The sequence below is a fragment of the Lutjanus erythropterus genome, chromosome 1 (genome assembly GCF_056507025.1).
Source record: "Lutjanus erythropterus isolate fLutEry1 chromosome 1, fLutEry1.hap2, whole genome shotgun sequence".
Classification (NCBI taxonomy): Eukaryota; Metazoa; Chordata; class Actinopteri; order Lutjaniformes; family Lutjanidae; genus Lutjanus; species Lutjanus erythropterus.
In genome coordinates, this window is record NC_139317.1 from 13,869,724 (window position 1) to 13,886,365 (window position 16,642).

Consider the following 16,642-nt stretch of genomic DNA (forward strand, 5'->3'; position numbering starts at 1 on the left):
TTTTTGGGGCGATACCTGTCATTTTATTTTGCTAATGTAAGGGTCTGCAAAGTGAAAGGGTCAGTCGGACCATGAGTGTGCTGAGATGGGTGAGGAGTGAGAGGAACACAGCCTGCAGAGTCAGACTCTACACTTATGGATTTAATTAGACAAAACCAGAGTTGGTGATTGTTTGAAGAGTGGACAGACTAACAAAAGACAGATTTGGTGAGTTTTGCATGTTTTTCTGTTGAATTTGAATGACGTGTGTTTTATGAGGAGTTAACGAGCCAATTAAGCTCGTCTTAGTTCAGCAACTTATATTCAGAAGATGAACGGGTGTATTTCTCTGTTTGAAAAGGAAAATAGGCATGAGAATATTTAATTTTTTGACAATCTGTGAATTTATTTTGTTTATTGGGAGTAGTGAACATATGCAGTGTATGTAACACAGTGAATTCGAAACTCAAGGGAACAGTGGAGGTGGAAGGAGGGGATAAATATATTGCCAATAGCCAATGGATGGACTGGTGATGGTCGATTGAATTTTAACATATCGCCCAATCCTAGCGGGGACTATCTGCATGTTCCTGAATCCTTGAACACTTAATGAAAGCAAGGTGTAGAGCGATATGCAAGACATATCAAACAGAAATTCTTACTTCTTGCAGAGCATTTTATATTGTTAAAAACGTGAATGAAGGTGGACTTTAAAGGGATAGTTTCCCTTTAATTTTATAGTTACGACATGAGACAAACCACAGCTGCACTCACAGTGTGCATCTTCACCAGTGAGCCACCAGGATGTTTGTTGATTGGGATTTAAATTAAAGAGCAAAGCCAAAGAAAAAATTCTGTGTCACTTCCATTCAAATAAGGCTTTAGGCCCCGATTTGCATAGTTTTGTCTGAGAAAAACATAGAAGTCAGCCTCTGTCTTAAGCATGTAAAGTCAAGGCTTCCTAATCTCTAGAACAGCAGTTCAAAAAGTGGGTCAATGCAAGTCGTCGTTAATTTATTATGGGTTTTTAACATTTCACCAAATTAAATCATCTGCAGATCATCAAGAGCTATTCAGGAGCTTAGAAGACAGCAAAATAACTGAACGTCAGAGCAAGAGGCAGAAAGATTTTACACTGTAAACAGAGCTCCAAGAAATGTGGATACTTTCAATGGAAAAACAGGAACTGGGGCACAGCACACCGACTGACCTGCAGCCTTTTATTGAGCAAACAATACTGCTAAACTACCTGCTTCTAATGCTGATATAGCCCCCAACACAGCATGAGACACCTGAATCTGAGCCAACCAACAAACTAAAATTAGACTCAACGATACTTAGATGACAGCTTAATGTAGTGGTTTCGTGCTTGTGGAGGACAGATAGCCATGATTGTCTGATAGCTCATTCACTGTGTGGTATTTTGCATTCTCATCATTATAGATATGTAATCTGATGCTCTCATCTCTGGTAGACATGAAAACAAGACAAGAAGCTGCAGGGTTGAGCTTTCTCTCTCCCCACATCAACAGCAGGCTCACATGTCCCATTAACATACTCGCATATTCATCGTTTATTTTAAGCTTCACATTTATTCCTAAATCCTTAGCGCATTTGTTGGCTTTTATTCTACGATAAAGGTGCCGTGGTTTGAAAAAGGTCGGGAACCACTGCTTAAGAAACTGACATGATAAAAAACACAAATATATCAACAAACATCGATAAACAAATGTAATCAAGACAGTTAATCCTAACTTAGCCCGCTGCTTTGACACTCCCTGCCTCCTCTCCCCTGGTACACACACACCTCCCCCTCACTGCTGTACGTTGCATAAGAGCAGACATGCATTAATAATACCTGCAGAGACAGCGGGACGGTAATTACTGCTGTGTGTCTGCTCTGCTGATACACACACAAACACAAAGACACACCTCGATTCTTCATCCCCTGAGAAATACATCGCTAACATGTGATGGGACCACACTGCTGATGCTTCTGATGAGGCACGGCACAATATATAACCCTGTACATGACATCCATACTGGAATTTATTTTGTTTGTCATCATTTCAATGACAATACTTGACCTGCATATTTTTTTCTCAAGAGGACGTCAAGATCAATCAATCAAAACAGCACCAGTAATTAAAAGTGAACTGAGGACTGTTAATCATCCACTTTTTCTATTTTGATTTGAAGTAATTTTTCAGGAAGTTTTTAACATAGTACATATTCACATTAGAATGACTCTCTGTTTGGTGTTCTATAATAAAGAAACGCTAATGACGCACACACCTTTTTTCTCTCCAGTGAAGGGCACTACATCCTCTCTGTCCTTGTACTCCATGGCTTCCTTCTCCAGGTATTTGAGGAGACTTTCTCTGTTGAATGTCCCTGTTGCTTTCTTAGTCGTCTGGTCCTTCTGACGTAAACCCGCTGGGAGAAGAGCATTCTGAGGAGAGGAGACACAGAGACACATCAGACCTTCGTCAAACGATGAAGACTTCAATACTGTCACTATAGACTTGGATCAAAGGTTGAGTAGTAAATTAAAGCTGTACCGAATAGCTCAAAGCTTTATTTGTAAAGTTAACATTCAAATTCTAAAATCAACATTCAAATGCTGACAGCTTTCTTTGTCTGTTCATTCTGTTTAAGCCTGGTATTTCTGCACAGTTGCAGGTAAAGATTAGGCTCCACTAATATTATTAATATTGTGCTCTTTTTAGATTTTGATTTAAGTGGTGGCTGCAAAGCCCTGTTTCCGACTAGGGCTGCAACTAATGATTATTTTCATCATCGATTAATCTGATGATTATTTTCTCGATGAATGGATTGGTTGTTTGGTCCACAAAATATCAGAAAATGGTGAAAAATGTTGATCAGTGGTATCAGTATGGTATCAATTTTATCTGAGCAGTCTATGCAGGCTTTTCAGTTCAAGTACTTTTCATAACTGTGTACTGCAGAGACAGGCTGAAACAGCTGCCTACCAGTATACTGGCATGTTCTCAGCAGTACAAGGAAATGCCAGTATACTCCACGCACAGGAAGCAAACATACTATGAACTAGTTTAACTTGATCAACAAAAGCCTTATGAATTTAAAGACCAAAAAATAAAAATGCAACCATTGTTGGACCATTGTTGTACATGAGTGAAAACTTGGAGGAGGTGGAAACAACAGCCACTGAAGCCAAAAGCAGTTCTTCTTCTTTCTGAGAACACGCCAAATTCTACTTTAATGACATGAGACCCACAAATTAATATTTCCCCCACTGTTGCTGCCTGTTTCCTGCGAGCCTTTCCTGTGGGTCACCATGTAAGGTTATTTGTCTCACTCGGTTTAGATGGAATTTAAATAAAACGCCCAGGCGCCTGGAGGGGGGAGATTTCATTATTCTCTTTAGCTCTACTTGCAAATAAACACACAAACACTTGGCAGCCTGCTGAGAGAGTCACTGCGGCTCAGACTCCCCTTTTAAATATTTTCCCCAAACAAACAGGCTGGGGACTGGGAGGTGCAGAAGAGTGTTAGGGCCAGGAATAAGGGGAAAAAAAGAGAGGAGGATTTATTTTAATTTTGAGAATGAAGTTTAAATGTTTAGAATTAAGTCAACGTGTCAAGAACACAGCCCAGCCTGAAATGTCAAAGAAAAGAAAGAAAAAAATCAGAGGAAGTTTTTTTTTCCCCCAGCATTGCAACTTTATTCTTGACATTTTGAAGACTGAAGATCATTTGAAGATAAGAAAAATCTTCCTCCTCTCTTCTTTCCTTTAATGTTGGCCTAATACTCTGTCATAGAGAGATGTGGTGGAAGGGTTCAAACGAAAAAAAATTGTGCAGTGCATTCCAGGAAATTCAACTGTGATGACACGGCATGGGGGCCACCAAGCCCCTAAATTTGGTGGTCAAAGGATGTTTTTGGTGGCCCAACTGTAAACTAATGTACAAACAATTTGACACAACTTTACTGTGACACTTGTGTTCTCCACTTTTCCCCTGAACTGTGATGAGGTGTTTCCTGAAGTCGTTGTTTCCAGTGAAAAACAATCTAGACTTCTCGGCTAGTTGAAGAAACTGGCAACACACACACCAAAGAACATTACACCCCCAGATGAGTCATATTTTAGCCACTCACACTCCTTGCTTCCATTTATTTACTTTTTTCATAGTCTGCCTTTTGTGTTTGTGGTTCTTCTGTAAGAAGGATTACTCCAGACTTCAGTAGCCCTGACTTATCTCTGAAAAACTCACATTAAAAACTGTGTTAGTTAACTTCTGAAGTTAGCAACAGTCTCCCAGATGCAGGCACAGCAGCAACATGAGTTTGTTTTGCATCAATTAAAACACTGACATCGCAGAGGATATGATGTCATTTAAAATCACTGAGAGATTTTCAACATAAAACTTTGTTAAATGATTTCAGTGTGTGCATCAATGCTTTATGAACTTTATCAGTACATTTTAATAACTCGCCAATAACACTATCACAATGTCCACATTCTACAAACCACCGAACAAGAACACACAGCAAGAAACATAAACTTATTTGTACCAGGTTATAAAAGTTCAAAGCGGGAGAAGGAAGTGATGCATGGCTCAGATGGCCGGTCAAACAGGTGCTTTTTAGAGAGCAAAATTAAAAAACACGCAACATGATCCAGGAAGTATTGCTTGATATATTAAGCATAACTTTATGCATGACTTCATATCAAGCAGCATTTCCTGGATTGCGTTATCTTTTAGTACCAGATCATACTAGTTCTGTTCTAGATTTGTATAAAATTCATAATTAAAATGAAAATAAATAAATAAATAAATAAAAATCTTTATTTTAAAATTTTATATTTTTCCAATTAATCCCTTCGTCACAGGAAGTTTCTCCCACTAAAGAGCCCTGGAGCTCCTCCAACCCTGACTGAGTGCTGACCTCAGGATCCATCTCCTCGAGGGCTGTCTCCAGCTGTTTGAGCTCCTCCGCTGACAGTTTGTTGAGGATTTCATCTTCGTCCAGATCCTTGTACTTGTCCAGGTCCTTCCTGTACGACAACGCCATGGTGCCGGCTATAGCTCACTAAGCAACACTGAACAGCAGACCACAGCCACACTGCTTCTTCTCGGGACTCACTGATCCAGACCAGGGAGAGGCTACCTGAAGACACAAGAGGGCACAGACACAGAAAAATAAACATTCAGGATGACGGGGCATAAAATTCCTTCTCATTGAGTAATTATATCTAAACTAAGGATGGACGTTGTTTATCTTTTCCCTGTGAAACAATAGTGAATCGCAGCTGGGCTAGATAATGAGGCCTTGCAATGATGCAACACACACACAGCTGGAACAAAGGAAGAACTTTCTCAGGCTCAGACAAATCATCTGACTGCTCCCATGAGGATCACTGGCAACTCTGTGAAACTTTGTGCTACATTAGAAAATTTGATCAACTTCAAAAAGGACACAAACGAAGCATGGATAGGATATAGATGGATAGCAAAATAAATGTATTTATTTTTCTACCAGAGACTAAATGCCTGTAAATAAAGCAAACTGTAACAGTGGCAGGACAGACTGGAGTAAACTCTTGATGTATAAGAATCCACAGCACAGATTAAATAAATCTGAGATAAGTGCATTTGTTACTGTGGGGAGTGAGTGTGTGTCCTGTCAAACTAAATGAAGAGGCCTCAGCCTTCAGCTCCCGCTCCCACGCCACAGTCCGAACACAAAATGACCTCATGATTTCCAGATTCCCTGCAGGACTCCACAGATGGTTTTAGTCCTAATCACTCACACACACATTTAACTGTACACAGATTTACTGTACTTTTCCCAAATGGTGTGCTCACGCTGTTATAAACAAAATAAGCATGTTTGCAGAGGAGATTTTCCACTATTATACAGAACAGACAATATTCTAAGTGTGATACAAGTCATATAAACAAGCAAAAGTTTGTTTTAAGGTCCAATATGACCATGCTGTGACAACAAAGACATTTTACTTATTTTAAAAGAGTGCCTTTGAGTTTTTTTTATGATTATTCTGTATACATGTATCCCTATCCAAAGAGCACCTCAAACAAAGTCAGTCTGAATCTAGAAACACTCCTTCCCAAAGATTCATTTGAAACAGCATAATCTGTTAAAATATTCTGAATTAGCATTTTTGCATTAAGACATGTGGGATGTGTCAGGATTATTCAGGTTTTAGGAACATTCTTTGGACAAATATACAGCACATTTATGTTATTCTGTTGCAAAATGTATTTGAGATCAGCACATGCATCTATTAATACATCTATAGACCAGTGCTGTCACACACAAGTCAGGAACACAGCCTATGACTGGTCAACAGACTCAACTCAAGGCATCATGGGGTTGCCAGCTGATGGATAACAACAACAACTGTTTTCAAGATGAAAAAATGCATAAGTAAATAGAGAAGTGTTGGATCTATCATCATGGATTTATTTGACTAAATCTCCAAAAATGACACTGCAGTTCAAGATTGGAAGACGATGCTTCTGAAAGGGATATGATCACACCTACTGCAAGTACTGCAAGTGTTAGCGTTCCTTTCTCACCTTACTTCAGGGCTAATCCACTTCACTTTTACAGCAAATGGGAAATAACATATGAGACTTTTCCTGGTCTTGAGAAGTTGCAGCATTTATTTACTGCCATACTGACAATTTACTGCTAAGTTTAAGTTTCTGCCTTGCTAGCAGCACCATCTGTCTCAGTCTGCTGTTCGCTTTTCCTCACTTGCACACCACACACACTTATTCACTGCTTTGTTTCTTAAAAGAGCTATGCTACTCCTATCACAGTATGCTTCAATAAAGTCTAATAAAGTCTAATTATTTGGACAGTCACTGTAAATCATCTTCCCATGGGAATATGTTGCTTTATCGCCACGGTAAGGAAAAAATCCATTCCCTCACAACCCTAGAATATGCATCTTAATTGAGCTTTTTATCGCAGTTTGTGACACATGTCCTCTTGTCTGTTTATTGTCAGCTCCCTTCCTTGTAAACAAACCAACTAGGCAGCTGTTTGCAAAGCTTTGGTAGAGATGCACACACAAAAGAAAGCCCAAACTTCTGATTGAAAGGAAAAGCACACCTACACTAACACATTAATATACATTAAGAAAGCCTTCGTATCAACAGGTTTTTGGATATGTGCAAATAGCACAACACCGACCTTTTCAACAAGGTTAGATGAATGAAAGGAAACTGTGTTTGCATGTTCAAGTTCAAACAAGTCTGCCACCAGTGGAAATCTTATAACACAAAAAGCACGGCTGCATGTAAACAGGATTATTAGACTAGTGGGCTGTTCATTTTCGTTACCCATGTAAAAAGCTTTGTAGTAATATTGTCTTTTTTGAAATGAAGAAAAAAAAACCAGAATATTTTCTGCTTGTAAACACACTGATTCATGTCTGTTGTGAAATACAGCACCATCTCTAAACTCAGTGACAGCAGGAAAAATACTCTGAGCTCCAACTCTGCAGTTTAGCCAGAGATTCTTTAAACATTTAGTGCCATTTCCTCGGAGCTGCCTGAGTGATTTCTCCAGTTCAGAGGAATTCCCTGAAGACTGGGTGTCTTTCACACTCTTCAGTCCTGTCTCTCCACAGCCCAGGCTCTGTCCTGGACTAACTCCTTCCCTCACCTCCTCTATTAGAGCACCACAACTGCATACATTTATTCCTGAAATGACTACGAGAGTCATAGCAAGGGCATTTGCAAGCCTCAGTGCAAGCAGGAGATGAAGCTGTGCTCAAATGTCATCACTGATGACTTTTATCGATGCATATGAATATAATGATCTGCAGTAATAATCCCACCCTAATGTTCTACTGCGCTGTGCTTCAATCAGATCCTGGAAAACAGAGGCAGTAAAGTCTAGTGCACTGCTGCTGCAGGATATCATCACAGCTAACTGAGAGGAAGGAGATCAGCCATTCAAGCTGCAATGGAGCTAATGGTGCTAGACAAGTAAAGTGGTTATGCCTGCTAGTAATCATTATTTTCATTATCATTTAGACTACAAAATGCTAATCACAATTTCCCAGAGCCCAAAGCAACATCTTCAAATTGTTTCAGTCCAAAACCCAAAGACTCTTCATTTACAATCATAAATGACAAAGAAAAGCAGCAAAACCATAAGAAGCTGGAGCCAGCAAATATTTGATATTGTTGCTTTAAAAATGACTCATACATTTAATTGATTTTTAAAAGTTGGCAACTGGTTTCTTTCGATCGACTAATCAGTTACCTGGGTGGTGAAACACAACAAACAGACATTAAAATCTGTCTCAAATGAAAACATCAGACAATAAAATAATGTAAACATAAAACTGCCATTTAAATAGGTTTAGAGAAGTAAATCCTAAAAATTACATGGTGAAAATCAAAATAAAGAACTTTAAACACAGCATTAAGCTGGAAAACCAACATACATCCAAATAGGTTTTAAGTGACGCATCTTATCCGCCAGATTAAAAATATCCCATGAATCCAGATCATAGGAAAATCATTTTCCATGTTATGTCCTCAACAGCAATCTTTTGAACTGTGGTCATGGAACAACACCAGATTTGTTTCTCATGACGTCTTTTACAAGCCTTTGCTTGCATGTTTTGGGAAAGGGAAGTTTTTTGATCTTTCGTGATCAACCCTGAATTGTACAGAGATATAAAAAACATATGGAGGCTTTACTGTGATCATGACTGTGGTCTGCCTTTACAGGCTGCCATGCCTCCAGAATACAAAAACATGTTTTGAAAATGAAGACTTTGATGTATTCTGCCAAAATCCCTCATGTCTAGGTCTATGAATTAATTTCCTTACACAACAGTCGAATCTGACTGCGAGAGCATATGGAAAGATTTGTCTTGCACCATTTGAAGTTTGATTTATGGCTTTCTTGGTCCTAATTTGGTTTAAATTACTAATTCTAACATGTGCAAAAGGCAATGATGGGATGACATTTCTGGCCAGGGTGTGGAAAAAGCAGAGACCCCCGCAGCCTGGGATAAGCGTTAGGTCGCACATGTGTGCACTCACACATATAATGCTCTTATGTCAAGATCAGCTCAAAATAACACCACTGCCACATTATTTATCCTACTTTTTTCAGAAACGTTTTACACTGGCATATAATTTAGCACATTTAAAACAACGTCCACTGTTTAAACTGTGGTCCAGTACTTTTTAAAGTGCAGACAGGAAAGTAATGGAGCATTCAGACAGGGATAATGATGGCACTGGGTGGGCTCAGGCTGAGGCAGAGACACTGAGAGGATCCATTAGTCCAATCTGATTGATTCCTTTCTCCTTCTCCTCTCTGCTAATCCTTCAAGACAACAACAGATGGCTCTGAGCCAATAATACTGCAAACCTGTCTGAAGTCCACATTCACCTTACACACACTTTCCTACACTGACCTCTACACTTTACCACACTGACCTGACCCCTGCTCTCGCGCTACTGTTGAAGACACAAACATATTATTGAGGACTGCGCAAGGACGCAGCCACAAATAATCACGATTTAAAGTCACCTGACAGGCTGAATGTTTAGTACTTACTTTAATTCCAGTGTGAAAGAAGAAGCGATCAGACTGATTTAAACAAGGCTGTCAGATGTATGACCACATTTAGAAAGTGAAACCAAGCGTTAATAGAAGAAACTGTCATCTACTGCACATGCAGAGCAAAAATAGTGCAGCTTCAATGATGAGGCTAATTGATTAGTTTTCAACTATTAAATTAATCAGCAACTATTGTGATAATCAATTAATTGGTTTGAGGGATTCAAAAAAACAAGCTTAAAAATTCTCCGATTCTGGTTCTTTTACACATCTATGACAGTAAACTCAATATCTTTGGATTGAGGACATAACAAGACGTTTAAGAATGTCACCTTGGGCTTTCAGAAACACTGTTCACCATTTTTAAACCTTTTTCTGACATTTTAATGTCCAAACAACCAATCAATTAATCAATAATAGGGCCTGACCAATACTGGTAAAAATTCAAATACTGATTTATTTGCTGGTATTCTTCATACAGTATGTAATATGCAGAATATAGAATATATACATAAACACATTTTTTGCAGTGATCCCTCGAAAGCGGTCAACACTTGTGACAAAGATCAGTACTGGAGGCAGGATATTTTACAGTCCAAAATTATATTAGGAAACAAAAATGATCAACTTTCACAGGTATTTTTAATAACTGTATGAAACAATAGAGCAAAAAGAATCACTACACATAAAATTCTGGCTATGATGCTGATATCGTCTGATAAAGATAGCAGAATCATATGATGGCAGACTTTGTGATATCAGCAAATATCCTATAGTTGTCCAGATAATTGATATAATATTGAATAGTGATAAAACTTGTGATTTACATCCCTAGTTGTTGTAATTTCTAAGAAGATCACAAGAAAGATATTACGCAATGTTACATTGTGACTGGGGTTAAGAAAAGCTTTCTTTCTGTTTCTTTCATGAGCAGAAGACTTGCCGCCATCTTTAGAAATTAAACCACAGACGAAAAGTAAAAGTGAAATGTAAAATATCAGTTTCTACATTTGTCATCGCTCCCTCCAATAAAGCTTATCCTAAAGCTTATTTTAAATGAAATGTCTGAACATGTTTCAGGTGAAATGCTGAGGCTTCATCTTCCTTCAAAAGTGATGTCGACAGACTATTTGGACCATTATGTATGTGATACGATATCAGACGCCACTCCAGATATCTCTGGCTTGTAGCGATTAAGTAACTCTTACCAGCAGTGTATCTCCAAGAAAGTATAATTCTTGCAGTCAACATCCAGGTTGCCTGTGCTATTTCAGACCTAAACTGGAGGAATAGTAAGTTGCAGCTCAGACATGAACAGGAAGCCCTGACGGTTATTACATTATTATAGAGCACCACCCACAAAAAGACTATAGTTAGACTGACCCAGCTAAGCTACCCATGGGACGAGAGTCTGTACTTCCTCCTCCCACCTACTCTCCTCCACTTTTATTCTCTACGCCCTGTTGTTATTCAGTTCTCCTTTATCCTTTTTGAGTTCAGCCTCCTGAGGTGCCTGCGAAGTGTCAGAAATGATAGAAAACAGATGGAGGGAGACAGAGATAGCAACAGATGGTCTGATTATGCTGTCACTAATATAGGTTCACTGTAACACATAAAAACTGAGATATAGGTGTCAGGAGAATATGTGTGTAAGGTCCAGTGTGTAAGATTTACAGGGATCTATTGGCAGAATACAGCAAAAATAGAATATAGTATTCATAAGTATGTTTTATCATCACCCTAAAATAAGAATTGGTATGTTTTTGTTTGGGAAAACACCTTCTGGTCGATATGCTCTTCTCACTTGTACTGATGTACTTTATCTTTGAGTGACAGGCTAGTTACTGAACACTGACTTGGCTACTAACTGACTCCATGTCAAAGTACCAGCACAAATCACAACATTACCTCCAAGCCTCAGGACAGAGGGCTGGGAGGATTAAAACTGTATCTTTAATGCAAACGTGTGTGGATTTTATTCTGTTAGACTGCAATGAGGGCCGGTAGGTAACAGGCTCAATGATAGATACACTGGCTGTCTGTGACCTGATCAAACTCGAAAACTGTAAATTTTTCTATTCTTTTTTGTTTGTTATTCTTTTGTTTCAGTGTTTATTTTGTTGGGTAATCTGTTGTATTTGGTGCTAGCATGTGGCTAATGTGGCTGCTCCCTCTGGCTGGGGCAATGTTGGACTAATGTTGTGATATCGAGGGACAGTCAAGACAAACTGAGAATATTAAGCCTTATTTGAAAGTAGTCGGTTGGATGCCAGTTATTGTTAGTTATACTGCAGCACGAGCCGTGTTTTAATGCTGGGCTTTGTTTGTATACGGAAACCGGTGTGGGCCCCATCACCAGTGTGTGCGTAAGTAAATGTACTTGATAGACATGCTCTGAAGGTAACAATATAACTACATGTAAAAAAGAAATGGTCAAACTGCAGGAATTCATTTGCTTGATAACACTGTGTACCTTTGATTACCATCAACTTAGGCAGGCAGGTAAAGTGCACTATGAAGTGCACTATGGCTGATTTAATCAACTTAGAGATAATGTGCAGTTTTTTCCCCCCGAATGACCGATCGATTGGTTACGGAGTAGGTAGAATTTTATTTTATTACCAAATTTTTCTTTGGTTGACTACAGCCCATATATAGATGTATAGATGGTGAGAATCCTCTTCCATGAAGGCTGCCATGTTACTAGAGTAGTCCAGAAGAGAACACCACAGGTTCTTTAACACACTTCACTTGTAACGAAAGAGTGAGATGAGATGTTTGCAATCTCAACGCTCATCACTAAATGCCAGTAAATCCTACAAACTGGTCCTTTAAATAGTTATGATAGATGTTTGACTGTGTACCAGTGCATACTAGGGGTGGGGGAAAATCTTGATTATTTTAGGCACACCATGACGCAGACATGGAAGATTCAGAATAAATTCACAAATATCAAACATCTTTTTCTAAATGTTAGTTAATAATGAGATGTTGACAGGAAAAAGGCAGAAATCAACTGTGAGGCCAGAGCGGTATCCGGACAGTTTACAGCGTGCATGCCAACCAGGCTTTTTAATTACTATACCCAAAATGTTTTCCAATAACAGTCAATAAAACTACGTGTCAGAAAAAGCAAACAATCAACATTTGTGTTTTTCATTCACTGCAATATTTCTGTGCCTCCAGCTCTTGTAAAAACCTGGCAAGGGCCCGACAGGAAGTGGGGTGTTCCTCCAACAAACACGCCTAATTTGTATACTCCCCTGTTTCAGGCACACACTCCAGACACACAGTCCATTATTATATAATGAGAACACATTTCAAGGAGTGCCCTGCCTTTCAGCTCAGCAAGGACTAGAAAGCGCTGTAGAGTAAATAATACAGGTTAAAGAAAGGCTGCCACTTTCACGCCATTATAAAAACTAGGCTAATGACAAGTCCTTATTCACTAGTCACAACGAGGGTGAAACTAGGCTCTCACAGCCAGGTTTCACTCTGCAGTGAAAGGTATGCAGGTACAACAAATCCTGTGTGAGAGGAGCCTGTTTATCTGCAGTACTGTACTGCACAGGGTGGCACAGTGGGCAGACACCATCAACAAAAATGCCATGTCAGCGGCCACAGCCTCTCATAGCTTCAGGAGGACCACCTGCCTTCAGGGTTTTAAAGGGAAAACCACACGTCCTCCTTAACACTTGGACCACACCCTTCATTCACCATTGAGCCCTGCTGGTCAAACTACCTTTGGGAACACATACATAAACTCTAAAATTAGCTGTTTGACAAGACGTGTGATAACTGACTCACTGACACAGGTACAATGACCTTAACAAAAGAATACTGCTGCTAAAACCACAGCCTTTACCGGACTATCTACTAACCCACCACACTGGTGTGAGTCATCCCACCAAAAGTATGTCCTTCAACACAGAAACTCTTGTCTTTGTCAAACACACAAACACTGACAGGATTGATGGCCTGTTTGTTAAATACACTGTCTGCCTGACAGGGATGGGCAGAGATTAAATCAGTCCTACATTGTACATACAATGAGCAACACCCATTCACAATACAACAGGAGTAAGATAACAGACTGATACCAGAATGATTAAGGGATACTAAGCACTGCAATAAAATGACATATATCACACTGGTGCATTATATTCCTTACTTTTGGAGGTTTCTTACTTAACCTGGCTGAAACAGTTTCCTCCATCTCCTGTAGATATAGCGGTCTACGGAGCGGTTAGCTAGCTTTAACTCGCTCTTGACATGTTTATGATGACCACGCTGACAGCAAACAAGTTGATCACGATTATCGTCACTTAATGTAATATACCACACATCAGCTTATAAATAGTCAAAGCCAGACCAAGTGGTTTATGTGACAATTACTTTGGTAACTTAACTACATTAGTCGGATGCGGTAACACCATGCGAAATAGCCCGATGACATGCAGAAGCTAACAGGCTAACCTTTGCAGTTGACTCAAGTTGCTAGCTGTTTAGCTAAACCAGCAACATATGCAAATGACAGTATTTAAAACCGTACGGCTAACACGTTCAATGACTTCACACACTAATTCCAACCCCCGAGTTATCGGTTTCCTTACCTGAGGATAACTGGTCCTAACTAAGGAATGTCCAAATAACGCCAGTCTCTTCCCAATGAATGCGATGTCTCCAGCGCTTGATTTCTCACTCAGCCCAAGGGCGGTAACACAGGAAGAGAGAGCCAGAGCAGCCCCCGAATGACGCCCGTTTGGACCAATAGAAGAAGAGTCTGCCACCTACGAACCAATCACGTTTATTAGCCCGCCCTATTTAGCCAGAAGAACCAATCAGATGAGAGACAAGGAAGGAAAATAAAATAAAATAAAATAAAATAAAATAAAATAAAATAAAATAAAATAAATAAATAAATAAATAGATAAATAAATAAATAAATAAATAAATGATAATATATATAAATAAAATAAAATAAATTAAAATAAAATAATGATCTATTGACCACTATTTGGTCTAACATATGTTCACAGTGTAAGAAAAAGCTTTATTTGTATCCTGTAAACCACTGATAATATGTTTCCCACAAGAACAACTTTATGACCATACTTATTTACTTTATCATTACTAGCCTACTTATTATGATAAATATGCCTGACTTTTCCATGAGCAAACTCCATGTGCTACTGGAGAAAAACAAGAGGCAACTGAAAGTCTCTGAAAGGCTAGTAAGTGGACTTTGAGTTAAGATACTTTTAGTCAAATTACTGTAGAATGACCCATTAAAGAATAATGTATATTATATTATTGGATTATAATTAATAATGCTTTAATGTACCCTACCCTTATGTGCGTTAATGTAATCTACACTTAACAGCTGTAGCTAATTTTGCAGCTGGTAAGAGTAGATTAAGGCCAATTCTAATCTATACACCTGGATACCTGAACCCAAAGGTTTTCAAAGTAGGAGGCTCCAAACTGTTTAAGGGGAGGCTTGGTGAAAATGAGAAAGATACTACATTAGTTATTACACTGGTTATCAAAAGGAGACCATATAGAATAGCCTATATGTGTGTAATATGGTTAAAGAGATAGTTCAGAGATACTGTAGTTTGGGCGAACCTTACTGTTTTTCACACCTCCTCAGGAGTCAGAAACTAGAAATACCTTAAGACAGACCTTTTTATGTTTTTGGTGTAGTCATAAGTTAAGTCAAACAGGAATATTAGGCTATCTTGACTCATGTGTCTATAGGATTAAATAATATAGTCATGATCCCGTAGACATCTTCGGAGCAAGTGAAGCTAAGTAAGTAAATATTATATTCATACCATATAGCCCCAGAACACAAATTTGCCTCAGAAACCATTGCAATCTGCACAACATATGACACCAGTCTCTAGACCTGGACACTAAAATCCTTTAAAAATAAGGAAAAAAAGAATAAAAAGTAAAAGCACTTGTATACAGAATGGACAATTTCAGAATAGGCTAATGTATATTATATGATACTATTGGATTATTATTAGTAACACGTTAATATGTTCATCATTTTAATATTGCAGTGGGTAAACGTGGGGGTAATTTTAATTAATGAATATACTGCTGGATATCTTAATCTGTAATAACGCACCCGAATGTATTAGTTTACTTATTTTGTATTGATAATCTGAATCTGCAAAGTAACTAGATTGTTATTGTTAATATGCTGGAGTTAAAAGTGAATATTTTGCCTCTGAAATGTAGTGGAGTAGATGTGTAAAGTAGCATTTAGTGGTACCTCAAAATTGTATTTTACAACAGTACTTGAGTAAATATACTTAGTCACTTTCCACCAGTGTATACAGAGCAGACAGGAGTGGTAAACTGCAATATGAGAAGTAAAAATATACAAGAAATAGAAGGACAGTAATTAGGAATGAATTAAGTACAAACATAATATTGTAATATTGAATAGATTTAAGTGCAATAAGTTGAGCTGTTTCAGGCAACATGTAAAAGTGTTTGTGTGTCTGTGAAGGTGTCATGCAAATTCCAGGTCCTGCCAAGCAGTGGACAACAAAATGTCAGAGAGACCTTGACCTATTACATATATGCAAATTACACAATGCCCACTGTGACACACACAAAACACACACTAAAACATTACCTTACCCTGGACTGTAAAGAGAGAGAAGAGGGAGTTCATCCTCTCTTTTTTTTACTACACAGTGTTACACAATAGTGGAGATAGAATTTCATGTACTCACTCAGTTCACACAATATGTGCACTGTAATAAGACGCCGAGCACGTAACACAGAAAGTACTTGAATGATAGTAATCAGCAAAGGGGGTTTAAATGTACTGAGAAGAAAACTACTTCACTGCCATTTTAAACAGGTCTTCACCAGGGAAAAATGTACATAAAGTAAACCTCTGTCCATGCATCATTACATACTGGCTGAAGGTAAAGGCAGGGTTTACTGCAGGGTGACAGAGAACTTGGCAGTCAGCATCCTCTGTTGGAAGAGAAACCATTATATGTGAGCCGCGAGGACAAATATAGCTAA

General features: G+C 38.6%; 1 protein-coding gene across 1 annotated transcript in view; it reads right to left on the minus strand.

The window, feature by feature from the left end:
* tmod2 (tropomodulin 2) overlaps positions 1-14,329 on the minus strand; it is a 29,368-nt gene extending 15,039 nt beyond the window's left edge. Inside the window, exons 1-3 of the mRNA XM_084711915.1 lie at positions 14,200-14,329; positions 4,913-5,134; positions 2,275-2,431 (exon numbers count right to left, since the gene is read on the minus strand). Coding sequence (XP_084568041.1) covers positions 2,275-2,431; positions 4,913-5,038 — 283 coding nt within the window. The 5' untranslated portion in view covers positions 5,039-5,134; positions 14,200-14,329. The remainder of the gene's footprint in view (positions 1-2,274; positions 2,432-4,912; positions 5,135-14,199) is intronic.
* Positions 14,330-16,642: the final 2,313 nt, after the last annotated feature.